Source organism: Spodoptera frugiperda, chromosome 15, assembly GCF_023101765.2.
Source record: "Spodoptera frugiperda isolate SF20-4 chromosome 15, AGI-APGP_CSIRO_Sfru_2.0, whole genome shotgun sequence".
In the NCBI taxonomy this organism is placed as follows: Eukaryota; Metazoa; Arthropoda; class Insecta; order Lepidoptera; family Noctuidae; genus Spodoptera; species Spodoptera frugiperda.
In genome coordinates this window covers 2242123-2260710 of record NC_064226.1, presented here as the reverse complement: position 1 = coordinate 2260710, position 18588 = coordinate 2242123, and the positions used below count along the sequence as shown (strand labels likewise).

At 37.6% G+C, this 18588-nt stretch overlaps 1 protein-coding gene across 5 annotated transcripts in view; it reads left to right on the top strand.

Annotated features, from left to right (window-relative positions):
- LOC118278121 (solute carrier organic anion transporter family member 74D) overlaps window positions 1-18284 on the top strand; it is a 53278-nt gene extending 34994 nt beyond the window's left edge. For all 5 annotated transcript variants that reach the window (XM_050699141.1, XM_050699140.1, XM_050699143.1 and 2 more), the window contains exons 3-11: window positions 5905-6045; window positions 9822-9956; window positions 11932-12096; window positions 13545-13670; window positions 14148-14290; window positions 15109-15239; window positions 15666-15862; window positions 16725-16901; window positions 17342-18284. In XM_050699141.1, coding sequence (XP_050555098.1) covers window positions 5905-6045; window positions 9822-9956; window positions 11932-12096; window positions 13545-13670; window positions 14148-14290; window positions 15109-15239; window positions 15666-15862; window positions 16725-16901; window positions 17342-17487 — 1361 coding nt within the window. In that variant the 3' untranslated portion in view covers window positions 17488-18284. The remainder of the gene's footprint in view (window positions 1-5904; window positions 6046-9821; window positions 9957-11931; window positions 12097-13544; window positions 13671-14147; window positions 14291-15108; window positions 15240-15665; window positions 15863-16724; window positions 16902-17341) is intronic.
- Window positions 18285-18588: the final 304 nt, after the last annotated feature.

Sequence of the window (18588 nt, the reverse complement as noted above, 5' to 3'; positions counted from 1 at the left end):
GGTCGGCTCTGTACTAGTGTACTGTTGATTATGTGGGTCAAATATTACGTGTGTTCGTGACCTTATGTCTTAGGTACGTTTCTAAGGGCACTGTAGGGCCATGAATCATTATAACTACGTGTCACTTTGAAGGTAAACTGCATCTACCAAGTAACTGATCATGCGTAAGTTTTGTTGAAATGTCCCAATTTTTTACGTTAGCTCATTTGTCATTCGCTGTCGCTCATTGTTTGGCTTCATAGAAACGGTTTTATTGATCTGTCTTTTCCATACTAAATTCCTTTATAATCTATATATTAATACGTGATGCAAAAACTTTGGACCGCTTTTTACGAAAATTGCGCGGACGTAGGAGCATAAAATTTGGTACACTTATAGTTTATGTGTAGGAGAAGTGCAGCATGCTAATATTTTTCAAAAATAATGCTTATAAAAGTACATTAAATCAATAAATAAAACATTACACACACATGCATAGTATCTGATCGTATTTGACAAAACGTCAAAATCAATAGACATTGCGATGATATTCTGACGTCTCATATGAATAGAGTTTTATAAAAGAGTTTGTTTGAGTTTGAGTTAAATAAAAATTATCCTTGAACGTATGTTAAGTGGTATTGTAAATTAAATCGTATATGGTCGAATTTCGACCACTAGGCGACCACTAGTGGTATTTAAAACAGCTTTCAGTTTTACTGTAGTTACACAATAATTATTATAATGCAGCCTTATTGAAATCTAGGCAATCAATCAATTAATTTGAAATAGCTAAATTCCACAAATTACTGATAAATTTGCCTCCAGGGCCTCTAAAAGACTTCGGACCAATATCTGTTGCACAATATCATTAAAATTTTATCTTATATTTTATAATCTGGGGTTTCTCTCGAGGAATACTTTATATGTTTTCTAGAACACTCCACACCACACCTATTTTCCTTGTATTGTGTTTTTGTGGGACTCTGTCCACATCCTATTCCGTCGCAAGTTGCATAACCAACCTTGTTGATATTCACGTGTTGATCAATATCTGTGCCGTCATTTAAATAAAAGAAGCGTTGTGTAATACCTATAGGTAGGCAGAGTTCATTGGCCCCGGCCATAATTGCCATTGATTTTTCGATCGATGTGCGCACGTCATACAGTTTCGAAGATAACTCGCTTATTCGAGACTGTTCTTGAGTGAAGCCCTGTGGAGTAAAATGCATGCAATGGCTATTTCAGTAGGTGTTTGCCGAAGTGTGTCAGTGTGTCGACACGCGTCGCGGCGACAATTTCAGTTCGTTGATGTCAGTATGTATCTCGTTCCTTAGAGACGGTGCCCTAATTTTGTCCCTCACGCACGACGCTCGGGAGTGGTCGACCCGTTTCCTTGAGTTGCGTATCTTCACTTTCACAACATGCGTATTTTTGTTCGTATTTTGTAACGATCTCGTCGCTCCACGCTAGCGTTGCTTGTGTTTCGCTGTTTTCTCTTTCTCATTTTTTGGTTTTATTTTAGTACGACTTGAAGGTTTTGGTGTATTATTTGCAGTGTTGACAACCTTTTCTGTCCTACTTGATTTTATAACAATTTCTCTAGGTAAGCTACGGTATATGAATACCATAGAAATGATTACTATGATATTTCAAAATTCCGAAAACGTGTGCTCTATTATGCAATGTCTAATAGCGCTACAATTTGTTGGTACCTATGTGAAGGCAATAATTCTGTTGCGGTATTCGATAATCTATTATATAAATATAAGTCGGGTTTTCCTTCCTGACGCTATAACTCCAGAACGCACCAACCGATTTCCACGATTTTGCCTTCGTTTGAAAGGTTTCGGGCTCTGTGAGGTTTATAGCATAGAAAATTTAGGAAAAATTAAAAAAAAGCAGGAAAACAGGGAAAATCATTGATGGTGAAACGGAGTTCACAGAGTTTGCTAGTTGGGTATAAAAAAATATTTAACCAACAACTCAGAGCGTATTTGAAGTATTGTAACGTACTAAGGAGTAGGCTTTTGTTCATATGCTGTTGATGACGATGATGATGTGATAGGTAGGTAACTACATTGTAGGTTTTAACTTGTTCAGGACGATGTGGAATGGTGAATTGTTAGGTTTTCCTCGTAGTGAATGCTACTTTTACCTCTTGAATGTGGTGATTCATAATATTTTCAGAGAAGGTACCACGGGTATCTCATTTAGGCCAATGTTGTACCTACACACACACATTCATATGCAAAATTTTATTCACCTTGTTTTTTTTCCTAAAACTGGATATTTTATGACCAAGATGCTAAAAGATGCTAAAAGGATCGGAACGGAAATGCCTTAATGACATTTTTTCGTACCTAATTAAATCACTATTTTGTTGACGTAAATGCATACTGGACTTCTATAACAAAAAACATAATTTATGGAGTCTATCTACAAACATTTGAATAATAACGATGATAGTCTGTGAATATCACAGTCCTATGACCCATCTGTAGCCTTAGTATGAGTTCGCTTTACGTTTAAAGTAATCGAAACGAGAGGGCGTTCGGCGTTCTGATTGGTTGCTTAATTCGAGTCAGCCATTCAGGGCCCCGTAAACGCTTTCGTTTCGATTACGTTATACGTAAAATAAACTCGTACTAATGGTACTGCTTTACTTGGAAGTGCAAGAGGAAGAATACAGCGACGTGCACGACTCTAAAGGATGAGAAGCGTTTACAATCAATTACAATACAATCTCGCATCGTAATTTTGGAATGTTTTTTTTAATCATACTAAGTTATCGGTCCGCAATCTGATTGCGATTAATTATGCCTTGTACAGACGAGAAAATTACCTCGTTATTACGTTGCCACAGCACTGCAATGTGCACCTTATGCAACTTTTTTGCGAGTGCACTATCAAATTGCGCTCCACCTAATCATTTGTTAGTGTAGTTGTCATAGGTCAGTTTCTTGCGACATCGCTAGATTAGATTACGTCTCTAAGATTAGATATGATTATGTTTGCTGCTATTATCGTACTCGCGATTGATTAACTTCTGATGACGTCGAATCGATTTTATTCCCCCAACTACCAATGTATCGATTAATATTTATGAATCTGAAACTATTTCCTGTATTTCTGTTTGGACAGGTGTCTTCGTGGAATCGTCACAGCGGTTGCTATTATTGTGTTTTCCATACGAATTAGTCATACTTCTAAAAATGATTTTGCATTCCGCGGAGCAATGAACTCTGCGCCGATTAGGAATTGTGTTCCTATTTCTTGGTCATTAAAAATATCGTGACTTGTAAATATTATTGCGGCAATATTATCTAACTTCTTGATCTTTTGTATTAAGGTACTTATTTCTAAAAATTCGAAGGTCTACGTTAGTCAAGATAGGAGCAGTAACTATGATATTAATAATAATCAGGTGCCAATATTTACATTAATTAAGTATTCTATAGGAGGAAGACTGCTGTGAAACTAGTCGTTTCGTATTTGCAATACCTGCTTACGATGCACTCATGCTCCTATAAACGGAACTTGATGCGACAGAACTTGTCTGACACCGTATTTAGATATGAATATCGACTCCTAAGGTGCAACTTCAGGCCTATAAAAGTGCGTTGTGAGTTCTGTAAGTTTTTGTATAAAACTAGTCGTATATCAGAGGTGATTGTGGCTGACAGTTCAGATGACCTTATTTACAGAGGCGGGCTCCACAAGGTTATCTCTGCGAGCCCTGTTGGCTTTCATATCAGCGTATTTATGTTGGTCTCTATTATTGTAGATAGCGTTTGTAGAATGAGCCGTACACTCATCTATTTATAAGCGTGCACTAAGCAAGGTGCAAAAAGCTGCATGCGATAATACCTAACCTGCGATTGCCTATCAGCGTCCATTTAATGATGTAATTCGTCATTTTTGACAATCACTGAGCGTTAATTCGAAGGAGCAGCACTTGAACGATGTTAATGATGCATCGGAACCGGTAAGGACGAGTGTACCGGGACATAATAAAAACTTGTACCGAGACACGGACAGCGGCCGTTTTGAAAAACGATCCTGACGAGGCCATTATTTATTACAAAAGCGCATGATGATAATAGGAACGTATATTTTACTTTGTACCGAACGTGAAGCACGCGAGCTGAACGCACGCCTGTCCGTTTTTTGGCAAGCGATGCGGTTGGTTTCTGGGAAAGATTACATTCGGGACCTAAGTACCTGATTGTTTTTCGGTCACTCACCCTGCAACGGTCCTTTGTTATTTTATTATAACAGGTTTTAATTTAATTTCGAAAATTGGGACAGTTCTTACGCAAGTTCAAGCGCGTCGGTTGATTCGTCTTCGGGCTGCGGGCGCGCCAGTGTGTCGTTCATTTTGTTCTTGTTATGTATTTAAACGAGTTGTTTACTGTCTGTGCGATGTAGCAATAACAACATAATTTAATGGGTTGCAATAATATTAGCATTTCTAGGAACAATCATGTCAGCAATCATGCAGGCTTGCAGTACCTACTTGGATCGTTCGTTTTTCTTTCGTTCTAACATGAAGTAGCTGCAGCAGCGATCGTTGACAGCGGCAATTCCTCATACGATAATTTGTTGTGGCGAGTTCAATGGCCCTCAATTAGCCCCAGAGCCCTAGCCCTATTGAGATAAACGACTGCGGTCCTCTGTGTGTGCGAGAGTCCATCTCAATTTGCATAACGACCATCTCCGCCTCACCGATTATGCACATTAATATTTACTACGTCATTTAATGACCCGTTGATAATATTTCCTCGAGTTAATTCAGTACTGTTGTTTAACATAGCATCTGCAGTTTCGTGCAATAGAGCGGTTTCAGTGATGCGTGCAGTGGAAAATGTATGCGTTTCGTGTGTAGATGTCGTAATAGGAGCAGAATCTGCCAGCGTAATATTATTTAATACATCGTGAGAGCAAGACATGTAATTGATTACAATGTTTGTGCTATGAGTAGATATTGCGATATTTTATCTTCGCATTATGCCACTGAAAGCCTGTCATTTTTTCCTTTGGACATTTAAGAATCTGCATAAGTAGCATGATATGGATCTACTGCAATTGTGGTACAACAGATTTTGCATATTTGATTGCATAACGATGATTGATGTTATGATTTTGGAATTTTGAAGAAAGTTGAATCATTTACAAAGTCGATCGATAAACCTCCTAAAGCTCAAACAAAAATTAAGACTAAGTTATTAGTTACCAGGGAATTCAAAAATAATTTTCTTTTCATGTTAAAAGACATCTCTCTGGATAAACTCGACGATAAAGTTCATATATGTTATAGCTAATCCTGAGGAAATTACGTCGGGTTTAGTTTCTCGTAAAACCAGACTCGTAAGTCTCGTAACTATATGTCCTCCTGCATTCCACTGCACTCCATGAGTTTTATAAAGCAGCCGGACGTAAGTCGTTGTGGTTTGTCTTTCTTATGTGATTGTTTTGTTCTGTGATTTCAATCGGTGGTCGTCTCTCGTGTCTGATTACAAAAGGATGTTTTTTTGTATGTTCCACAGGATCAAGTTTCCCCATTATTGCAGCTGTATCGTTTATTTATCGATAAAATTTCTGTGCGTGATGTTTAACGACATAATGTGCCCGTTGGTGCTATCTCTCGTCCCTTCCTCCATGATAGTTTTTTTTTGGTTGATAAAAAATGCGTGGATATCGAAAGGGAGTGCGGCTACAAAGGTCACCATGTTTTTTATCGTGTTCAAATTTCCTGTTGGAAGTTTTTATAGGGTTTTGGTCCTAAAATGTTGCTTCAAATTTTGTTGATGTTTGAGTTAAGATTTTAGTGAGAATGGTGTTGTAGATTCTTTTCATTTGTTTTACATAATACTTTAAAATTGCTTCTGACTTGTATTAATCATTATCTTGCTTTGTCCTCAGCTATTACCATCGGCATAAGGGTGCTAGGCCCGGCAATGGGCTTCCTCCTGGGAGCTCTATGCACCAGGGTCTACGTGGACCCGCTGACAGACCCCGGATATGATGCTAGTGACCCGAGGTGGGTTGGAGCTTGGTGGTTGGGTGAGTTTCACAATATTTTTTATTTATTTTATTTTTTCTGCAAATAATTCTATATGTAGACGAAATATGGAAATATTGGCGTAATAAAGCTTGCATTTATACATTTATCTTCAAAGAAATAAAATGTCAGTGTCAGTGTGTGTGCACCTAAAATACACTTGTAGTGTTAAGTTAGCATTTAGCAGTGTCTAGCGGTTGCTTGTAACCGATAGCATAATATCCATTCATTATTACGTTGCATAAACTGTTCTACACACGTCCATCCAAACGCGTTAATGGTTTGAGTGTGGCTCTAACAGAGACGTCGCGCAGGCGCGTGTGTTTTTTGTAAACTACCCTCTTTTTGTACAAAAAATGCCCTGCCTTCTGAATTCCGTCCCGCAGTACCTGCGTTTTTTATTATTAGGTAATTATTCGACGTATTATTATTATTTAATACTTATTACTTTTTAAGCCGGTTTTATAATACATATAAGTAGAATGTGCAGAATGCTGTAAATATTTTGAAGTTGTCATAAATGTACTAAAGTAAGAAATATAGGTTCCATTATAATTGAATTTATATGACAACCACATAAAACTATAAGCTTATCCATACAATACTAAGCGGACGGTCGTTCCGATTTTACTGCTGTGTAAACATATTACAGTTGAAAATCGATTCAAGTGGGTGGTAGCTAGTGGCTGATATAATATTTTTATTTATTTATATTTATAAGTAGAGATGTTGACAATAGTCAAGTCACACGGCGTTGAATATAGTTCAAAAAGTTATCAGACGTCATTGTCAAATAGATAAATCACAAACACGCTCTCGCATTCATGATTTTCTTACGTACCTAGAATTATTAGCAAAGTATAAATGCACGCTATTACAAGCGGCGTTAAACTATTTTTAGCACAAACGTGTTCCTTTATTGGATTCTATTTTTGGACGGCAAACTCCGTAACATTACAAGCAAACCGATGACCTGTCCGTAGTTACAACGAAATCGAAGCAGCGAACATTCCAATGCGGAACACTCATCTACCGTTAGCAAGCACATGCACAGATTTGCGCGCAAAATCCACGAAGAAAGCACGTGCGTGACCCGCCTACCAACACAGTGCGTGTAAACAAAACAAACTTGAATATACCACTCACAAAACACACTATACATCTTAAACACCTTAATTTAAAGTTCAAAATTCAACTGTAAAGGTGTTTTAGGAAGTTATTTGCGCGTCGTGTCGCGGTAGAAAACTGCTGCACGCGTGTCTCGACTGCTAACGCATTGAATTCGCGAATACGCATTGAATGATTTCTGCGTATTTCCTTATTGTTCATACGCTGCCTTCATGAATGAAGTTTTGAATTTTAATCAGTTTGTTTTAACGGACGTTTTGTGCCATCAATGTTGTCTGGAAGTTCCAAATTTGTTGTGGTGGTCCAAAATTTAAATAGCAATGGAATGTTAAAAAGCGGACTGAGATGGTGTCGTGGTCGATATTAATTTTAGGATTGTTTGATTGGATACAATTTGGAAAACTGGTAATTGTATTGGTTTGTTCTTGGTATTTTCATTACTTCTTTGTATGAATGCTCAAAAAGTATCATTTGTAAATTTTTATTCGAAGTTTTATTGAAATGAATGATACATACCATATAATTATTTGAGTAAATTGTATACTTTGACTTGAAATAGCGCCCTACATAAGTATATCTATAAAATGTCAGTTAAGTTCAACTTGTGACGATTTACGTTATTATAAGAACATTTCTCAAGGGATAATGAGTATACAGATCGTATGTTGCAAGATGTTAATCACCGCTCATTACTTCCACCAGCTGACTCCCATAGCGGCTCGATTGCATTGCAATTGTTTCTGAGAAGGGTTAGCGAGACATTCCTGGGTTGCATAATTAAAACTGCACTGTAATGTAATGAGTTTTACCCGAGCTTTCAATCAACGTTACTAGATTGCCAGCTTTAGGAAGCGTGTTACCGAGAGGTGTTATAAAACGCGGTGCAACGTGTGATGTGGTGTCATAGAATGGCGCGCGATGCAATTTCCAGTCGGCTTTCGCTTTTTTGTGCGCGGGCGTCACGCTGCGGCGGCAGCGGCGGCGCGGGCGCACGCCACTAGTTATATAACGCGTGTTACATCACGCCGCGTCACCACAGCTAAAATAAGCGCTCTATCCACAGCCGGTCACGGCCAAGGCTGCGCGCCTTGTTGCCGACAATTATGCCGTCGGTGCCCGTAATGAGGATTTAGTGGGTGGACACGCGACCGACGCCTTGCTCACTTTTACTTTTAAACCGGTTCTCTTGACCTTCATCTTCTCCTGCCGACTCGCGCTGCAAACCCATACTTGTCTCCAAAATGTATTAGACACTGCGACTCTCTTATATTGCGTTTCATCGTACAATTGAGCATGGTAAACAATGCTGTTCGGCTTGTGTATCCATAGTCCATACCTACCGTGTCTAGCGGACGCCCTTGACTGAACGTCGACCGGGCGACCTTGTGAACGCGCAAATGTTTTCTGTTCGAATTTATAGGAATTGTTTTTGATCGTATCCAAGGTTTTATGAGTTATTACAATTGCTGGTCTTTGACAATTGCCAATTTTTGTTAAGATCTTACTAATAATTTGCTCAAAACACACTGAAAGTTCCTCAAACTTCTACTTTTGGGGATTTATAAATTTTTCTGGTTTAGTTCACACTGTATGTTCCAGAATACGAGTAAATCTACTAATTTTAAAACCACGGCTATTTTGCACTTTGTACATGTAAGTGGATAGATCATGCGATCAGTCTCGCACCGTGGCGCCTCGCGGAGCGTGAAATATTCCACACATTCGAGGTAATCTCCTGACGACTGCGAATGGATTAGTGGTGTATTGAAAGGAGCATTTCTCACTCACCGCCCGATAATTGTCATAATTGTAAGGTTCTATAACGCGATCTTGCTGATATGTTCTATAAACAGTGACTCGATCATATAGCTACGAAATGTCTTGTGTATATTCGCTATATTTTTTCGCAAATTTCGATTTCGATTTGCTTGTCTACGTATTGTTTGATCATATAGATTTGGTGTACGGTACTCATTAGATGGCGAGAACTTTGTACGAAATTATTTGTACACCGTTTTATTATGTCGGTGATAACACGAGTGCACATACAAAGACTGTTATAAACTTATTAGATATGTTTGCTTGGATTGTGGTTGAATGGCCCTAGACTCAATCAAAGGCATGGCCGCCCACTATACCGTAGTCAGTTTTGTTTCAACAGGGTTTGTAGTTTTGTATGGTGTCACATAATTTTTTGATCGTAGAATTCTACATCAAATGGAGTGTGACGAGCTATTTGTGCCAATATTTGCTTTTGTCTAGCCACTTCTAGCCATTTTTTTAAACTATGTTTTAATAAGATTTTAGAGCACTCATTTAACATGATTAACACATTACTGGAGGATTTATTAATCTCTCAGTTTTGTAGCAGCGGAATATTTGAAAACTCTTGTTTGTTTTTATTTTTGGAGCAATTTTTAATTAGTGAATATATTTAAGATTGATTATGGCACCAAACAGAGGTGTCCTACCTATAATAATAAGGTTTAATTGATAAGCAACCAGTCATTATATCAATAAACAACAAACTGACCTGACATTGATAACTTTTTCTAGAGAATTACTTTTCATGTGTTATCTTTTTTGGTTTCTATTCTGCCATTTTTACTCCTATAACTATAAACTAAAATATAATGTAATTCTTCCACAGGTATGGTGTTTGTGGCTTGCTTCGTGGTGGTGCTGTCCACACTGATGTTCTGCTTCCCGCGTGCCATCAAGCAGGACCTGATACAGTTGCAGTCTGCCAAGAAGATGCAGGAAAAGAATGAACCGATGTTCAAAGGTGAATATTTTTGGGAATACTTTTTGAGCTCTTGTCAAAAATTTGGGAATACATTTTGAGCTCTTCTCATGATTTTGGGAATACCTTTTGAGCTCTTGTACTATTATATAAACATTTTTGGGAATACTTTTTGAGCTCTTCCACTATTATAACAAGATTTTTGGGATAGAATATTTGAAGTATGTTTATCGTTTATTATATTATGTGGTGGCAATAGTTGAATATTAAACAGTTTATGCATTTTAGTATAGTTGCTACTAGGGAATGCAAATCTCGCGTGATTGGGACTCAAGCGAGATCTCGCGAGATTATAAAATATAGTCTCGAGATCCCGTGAGATCGAGCTTGAATTTCCTAGTCGCTAACTTAGATATTTTTAGGAACTCTACAACAAAATTATTACATCAAATTATGCAATAGCTATACGTAGAAGTGCGGTTTTATTATTAGTCATGCTTCGATATTTTGACATAATATGTACCTAAATCCGTCCTACCTGTGTTTTTGTGAGATCGATAAAGAGTTTCTAGTTTCCTGTTTTGTTTTTAACCTTATCCGTTTTTTTTTCACATAAACGCTGCCAATAGTGAGGAAAAAAATACGAACAGTCATTGTATCGCCGTGGGTGGCCTACATTTTTATTATAGTAGTAGTAATCCGGTTGATTTCACAAGAATGACGTTGATAAATGCCGCCCTATTAACCAGATTGTTGTAAAATTTTAATACATTACTGTGTTCCCGTGTGAGTCGACAATGATTCATTATACATAGGCATAAACACCAGCAGATAAAGCTACTCTTTTCTGACAGGTTTCTGTTCAAAAATCATCTTTATCATTTAGTTGTAGAGTTGAAAATTCAAAGACAAAATTGATAGTTTGGAGTATGTTAATCTGCTGGCGTCTATGCCTACTTCCAATCTATGTAGCCAGTGTTTTGAGAAATCTAATCTATTTTAAATATGGAATTAATTGTTGATTCAAATTGATTCTTAAGAATTTTGTGGCGTCATAATTAGGCGGATTTCCATAAGGGCTAAATGCTAATGGCCGTTTTTTCCACAATAATAAAATACATATTTAATAAATGCCTATACAATTAACTGATACTGTGATGAACAACAAAACGTTATTCTTGCTCAACTTATCATAGTTATTTTTTGTATTTTTATCTATGGTAGACTTATCTGTTTCAAATTCGACAAGCATGGTTCCGCTTAGCCCCTTTCAATGGTTTTTTTTAAATGGTTAGAAAAAAATGAATCGGGCCATTTTGACAACAGTCTATCGCAACCCGGTTCCCAAGTTCTACATTTTTAAATTAGTTGGACAGTTTCCAAAATAATAAATAAAACACAGACAACATAAAAAGTTGGCCGCGTTATCAGCGTGACAAATAATGTCCCATCGCTATCTCTTTTTATCTCTTCCGTAAATAAAACTAGAAATTCGTACATAATAATGTTTTGTTTGTACACAAATGAATGTTGTGTCTGCGTTGGAGACGCTTTTAAGAAATTACGTAGTTCTTTAGAAATGTTATCGTTGTCTGTTTGAAAAATGTGTTTTACTATGATGTAGAAAGATAGAGATCTTTGTCACTTTGTTTGCAGAAGAAAATTACTTTAAAGAAAATGTAGAATATCTATTAATTTCGTTTTCTGCTAAATTCTGTCTTTTAAGTTTTTTTTTTATGAAAACCATATTCAAGGCATAATAACTGCTAAAAGAAAACTGTTGAAGGCAAAAATCCTCCGCCCTCCACTAAGCGTCGGTCACCACGTGTCCGTCGTGACGGTTAACATGTTAAATAATTATGCCATACAAAAATAAAGGATAACTAGATTAACCCGTCGTATACTGAAGCACTGATCAGTTCGAGACACAATGTGTATTCTATTGTTGTCTCATATACCCGTAGACGAAAGGTAACAAACATAAACAAAACTGACACATTCACTCTCCATTTTCCAGATTTCATCGAGACGATCAAAAGGCAGCTTACAAACGACATTCTGATGTGGCGGACAGCTAGCTCGGTGCTCCACTTGATGCCCATCAGTGGGGTGTACAGCTTCTTGCCCAAGTACTTGGAGAAGCAGTTCCAGCTGCCCACCCATGAAGCCAACCTTGTCTCGGGTGAGGTACTTACATGAACACTCTTTCGGTATTCGTGGTCGATCGCGATGTACCACGAACACTTGGTCTCTGGGTAAACTTATCATGAGAATTTCAATGAGTGGAATCAGTATCTTTTTCATGGTATAAGCCGGTAAACGAACAGATGGATCACCTGATTGTAAGCAATCGCAGTCGCCCATTGACACTTGAAACACCAGAGGCGTTACAAGTGCGTTGCCGGCCTTTTGGGGTTTAGGAATTGAATTAGGAATCGAGGCGGGAAGGGGGTAATTGGGCGTCCGGTAACGATGGGAGTGATCACACAACGCAAGCGTTGTTTCACGTCGGTTTTCTGTGAGGCCGGGGTATCACTCCGGTCGAGCCGGCCCATTCGTGCCGAAGCATGGCTCTCCCACACTTAAACGTATCTTCATTCTATATGTAATTTATGCGATTCTTGAGGGATTAAGAAAAAGTCTTTTTCATAAATGAAATCTCATTAGTTGCTTGAATATAACAAATTGTAAAGATCTTCAGAATCGACATGATTTATCATTTATGCAGACCGTGACAAAAAATATCGACAAGGTTCCCAGAGTGCTGATTTATTCATAGATGCGACCCTATTATACATAGATTAACTCCTGTGTAAAAGCTGTTTTAACAAAATTATACTTTTTAATGCGTTACTTTTTTATTCTATTATTATTTCTTCTGACCTATTGTGGCGACCCTTATAGAGGTCCTGAATCGAAAAAGAATTATCATAGAAAAAAGGGATTTCTTATTTGTCCTATGAACTATTTGTTATACCGGTCCCATTCATGCTTTTAAAGGGTAGTTTACACCCTATTGAAGAATAATGTTTATAATATTATTCTGTTAATTCTTTCTTTATTATTGTCCTGATCGGGAGATTAAAGGATCTTTACAAATACAGAAAAAAATGGCTTTGAAAGGACCATGTGACATTTTGATCCTGTTTTCAATAGCCAAAAGGTCGTGCTTAGATTCGTATCACATTCTTTCAATTTCAATGCCACAGTTCACAAATCTTATTGTGGAACTATGGAATTTCTTGCTCGTTCTTCTCCATAGGAATCTACACTTTTGAACGAGCTAATAGCTTCACTTGAGGACTGAAGGATAGACAGACATTGTTAATACTATACTATATTTGCTTTGACGTTCAAAAGTGCCTTCCTGGTTAATTTAAAATAAATATAATTTTGACTTTTTTAACTTACATTTTAGGAATTTATTTATTATGAAGGTTTAATCTCACCGTTACACGACGACACTATAACTGTACATAATATGTACAGATTATTACTTATTATCAATAAATAGATTATGAAAGATAGAATTGGCAATTGTAATTAATATACAACATTTTCAATTTTACAGTTTTATTCTGCTTGTGAAGTTTGGAAACAGTTGAGCATATTTCTTGTTTAATGTTCCAGGTATGGGTGGTATTATGGTGATGGGTCTCGGCACCATTTCGGCAGGATTCGTTATACTAAAGCTGGTGCCTTCAGCTAGGCAGGTGGCCGCCTGGACAGCTATGAGTGCTGCTATTTATAGTGCTGGTAAGAACACGTTGCTGTTTAAGTTTTTTTTTTGGAATAAGGGTGGCAAATGAGTAAAATAACAATTAATAGCGACAATGTACAAATTCGATGGTAAGTGATCAATGCCGCCCATAGCAACATGAAACATCAGTATAGGAGACACAAATGTGTTTCCGCTCTTTTTGTTATCACTGCGAGGCTAAAGTATGTTTCATATAGTGGCTGGAAGAATGGTTACTGGGCAATGTGTTAGGGACTCAATTCCTGGACGGAATAACCCCATGTGATCTACAAATTACTACAAAGAGTTATAGGGTTTGGAAGAAGAGCATAGGGTTTGGAATTGTGGCAATAGGTTCAGGCCATATTACATAGGACTCCGACTTAACTGAAGAAATATGAGAATGCTATTTTGAAAGTGTCCCTCTACGCCTACCCCTAATATGTGTCTATGTTACTGTAAAATTAATACTTAACTTTTTATTTAATTTCCAGGTATGATACTGTTGATGTTCGTCAGCTGTCCGGAGGAGAACTACAGGATGATCAGTGCAGGAGGCAGTATTGCTAACAGTAGTATGGAGTGCAGTTCCGGCTGTTACTGCGCTGATGTGCCCTTCAATCCTGTGTGTGGACAGGTCAGTTATGTTGAATTTACTTGTAATATAATCTGTATCTTTTAAGACTTAAGAGCGATAATGCATTGTGGTTTTGTGACGAATGAATCTCTGAAATGAACTGATTTTAATGTAGGTTGATACTAAAAGCACGAGAGAAATGAGAGAGGCTACGTTCTTACATCTATATATTAATACGTGATGCAAAAACTTTATATTCATTTTTACGAAAATTGGGCGGACGTAGGAGCATAAAATTTGGTACACTTATAGTTTATGTGTAGGAGAAGTGCAGAACGCTAATATTTTTCAATAATAATGCTTATAAAGTACATTAAATCAATAAATAAAACATTACACACACATGCATAGTATCTGATCGTATTTGACAAAACGTCAAAATTGACAGACATTGCGATGATATTCTCACGTCTTATATGAATAGAGTTTTATAAAAGAATTTGTTTGAGTTTGAGTTAAATAAAAATTATCCTTGAACGTATGTTAAGTAGTACTTATTGTAAATTAAATCGTATATGGTCGAATTTCGGCCACTAGGCGACCACTAGTAATTATAATTATGTATTATAAGTACTTCCACGTTCTTTTATATAGATACTCCTTTTGTTTCTTCCACGTTCTGGGTTGGTTTATATTATGCGTATTACATTCATAAACATTCGTTTAAGATGTACCATATTCTAACTTCAATTACAGTGAAATTAATAGAGATCAAGACAATCGAGATAACTTGACTAGTTTCAAGCTACGCTAGGGGCTCATAATAATTATTCATTAGTTATATCTGTTGTTCTAAATATGTATGTTGATGGTTCCAGGATTCGTACACGTACCTGTCCCCATGCCAGGCGGGCTGCCTGGGCAGCCACCAGCTGGACAACAACACCTGGGTGTACACCAACTGCTCCTGCATCGACGGCACCGCGCGCGGACAGAAGGCAATGCAAACGTGAGTGCTATATATTTTTTATGGGATAAACCGATACGAGCATATCGGTCACCTGGTGGTAAGCAATCGGCGGCGCCCATTGACATTTGAAACGCAAGAGGAGTTATAAGTGCGCTGCCGTCCTTTTGGGGGTTAGGGAACATAAGGCAATATAAGGAATTGAGGATTGGTGATTAAGATTTTTGCAAATCAAATTACTAGCTACTTGACCTCATTTCCCTTTATTTATTTATTTGTAAATTTGCCATTTTTATTCTTCTTTTGCACATTACTTCACGGTGACAATAACATTTCAACATACGTAATTTCGTAGTCAACATTTCACGGGTTTTGTTTAATAAAGTTTTCACTGATTTATTATTAGACTTTTAATTCTTATTATTATTAAACAAAGTCACTAATCTTTTATGTACATTTTCGTTACAGAATCGAGCGTTACAACCTACACAATTCGTCGGAGGAGTACTTGTCGAACACCCTGGGTTTCGCAGTGAGCGGCGAGTGCGGCGGGTCGTGCTCGCAGGTGTACGTGTTCGTGGCCGTGTTCGCCACGCTCATGTTCATCCACGCCAGCGGGGAGGTCGGCGGCGTACTGCTCATTATACGCTGCACTGACAGACAAGGTACGTGAAGTCTTTGAGCTTTATTGCTAAGGATTGGATTAGTTTTGACTCTGTATTGTCGTTACATTGTTCCTACATATATATACAATAGGTAAATGATCAAATAATGTATCAGAGATATTGTTAAATTCATTTTTTAAAAAGAGTAACGATGGAGTTTCTTGCTCGTTCTTCTCCATTCGAAGCAACACTTTGGAACGAGCGCCTAGCTTCACTGACGGACAATTCAATTTGATGTTTCAAAAGTGCCTAATTTAGGATTAATTGAAATAAATGCTTTGACTTTGTTAAGTAACTGACACAAGTATAACAGATATGAGCAAGTATAACAGCTTACGCATGGGACCCACTTAGTTTTAAGTCAAGTTTTCGTGATGCTTGGCGGCTGGGCTTGTCCCAGTTGTGCAGTCTCTTTTGTGCCTTTAGGCTCAAGTCATTGTCATACTGTCTCCTGCATTAAATTTACCAAGGGAAGTGGATACTATCGTTTTCTTTTTCTTCTCTAATAATATCTTCTGATTTATTTCGTTGCGGGATCCAAGACAGTCATTCATGTCCCTGATACGCGCCGGACTTCAGTGTTCCGGTGTTTTCATGTTTTTATCTACTGTAGATCCTGGCTTACGGAGTTGCAGGGGTATGGTACGATACGGCTGGCTTGTGCCATTAAAAAAAAAATTAACTGGCTCTTAAACAATTTACCGATGACAATGGTAAAATAGATGTTATCAGAGTGCGAGAGAGATAATGCGCGGGTGCTAATGAAATTTTGTTGTTTTGGTAAAATCAATGGTAATATCAATACTAAGTAGTTATTTACTTGATTATGTGAAATTTAACTCATTATAATAAAATTTGACAGACAAAGCGATGGCGATGGGAGTGATCCAGTTTGCAATCGGAGCATTCGGCAACGTGCCGTGTCCGATAGTGTTCGGCGCCGCCGTGGACGCCGCCTGCCGCGCGCGGGACGCCGTCTGCGGGATACTCGGCGCATGCGCATCCTACGACAACGATAGCTTCCGATACTTTTATCTTGGTACGTATTTCTTATTTTATTTAAACAAACAAACAAACATACGGATCAAGTGATGGTAGGCAATTGGTAGCGCCCATGGACACTCGTAACATCAGAGGAGTTACAAGTCGTTGCTGGCTTTTTAGAAATTGGATATTTGGGAATTGAAGATTTATGTGATAGGGGAAAGATTGGGCTACCGGTAAATTCATTCGCACGGCGAAACACACAACGTTTCATGGTTCGATGGCCGCATATATTTGTGCATAATATTTATTTATTGTTTCGAGACTAAGTATATGAATGTGTTTCTTAACTTATATGAGACAGATAGTGCTCTATAATAACCCCTGAGTAGATAACTGAAATGGTTTACGAGACCATCATTGGCCATAATATTTTTTTTTTTATAAGATTCCATGCTACAATTGTGTATCTAATGTTACTGTGTTTCATTTCAGGTTTATCGTCATTCCTAATGTTCCTAGCTTGCATAATGGACATTTTGGTGTGGAGCAAGGCGGGTCGCATTGACATGAACCCGGAAGAGAACCCCGCACCCGAAGGATCCGTGTCACTCACAAACCCATCCGATACACAACTCTGACCTCAAACCAACTACGAGTCACACCTGTAAGTGACACACGACCTCAAGTCAAGGCAATACGGTGCAAATTTCAACCGTAAAAAAACTTCAACTTAGGCGTGGGACAATGAACCTTACTTGTAAGTGTTACGGTCTAAATTGCAACGACACTGATCTGAATAAATCTTAGTCGCGGACAGTTATTAATTCTACATGTAGTTTACCCAGTGGTAAGATCGATAAATGCAACGACGCTGATCCAGTTCAGCTATCGGACAATTGTGAATCTTATACTTGACTGTTAAAGTCGAAATTTGTATGCAAGAGGATCTGAGAGTTGGTAGTTTTAGTAAAATTTATTATCGTGTAAAGTTAAGGTGGAGTGAGGGGTTAGCAGTAATGTGAAGGATTGAGGGTCCACCAGTGGGCCCAGCGATGTAAGTTACTGGTAATGTGTTTGATGTCCGTGTGTCGGCTAGACCGCCATTGTGAGCCATATTACAACACAGAACAATGCATGCGTCATATTGTATTTGGACAAAACCTAGCTACTATTTGTACATACTAATTAACATAAGCCAATATTTTGGTTATTTATTAGATTCTTGCTAATATTACCTTTTTAGTAAAATGCCAGTGTTATTGTTTGAATTATACGGTTTCCATGGCAACCATAAACCTGACTGAACAATGAGATACTTGTATCGTGCATTTTATTATAAATCTGTGCATTTTATACACTAGTTACTTTACCGCATAAGTATGTGCTCAATTTTGTAAACATAATAAAAAAATAAAACTACAAATGGGTTCTGGCATAATATTATTATACACTAGTTACTTTACCGCATAAGTATGTGCTCAATTTTGTAAACATAATAAAAAATAACTACAAATGGGTTCTGGCATAATATTATTATAAAGTTACGTACATATTACTATGATAATTATTTGGGAGCAAGTGTTTATACGAAATTACAGCTAAACGATTAGAGCCGATATTTGGCGAACATAGCATTAATTATTAGGTAAATAAATAAATATATAACTATTCTGTTTATAAGAAGGTTTTGGCCCACTAACGCACGGGTCGTTTTACTTAGCCAATATACTGTGTTAGTG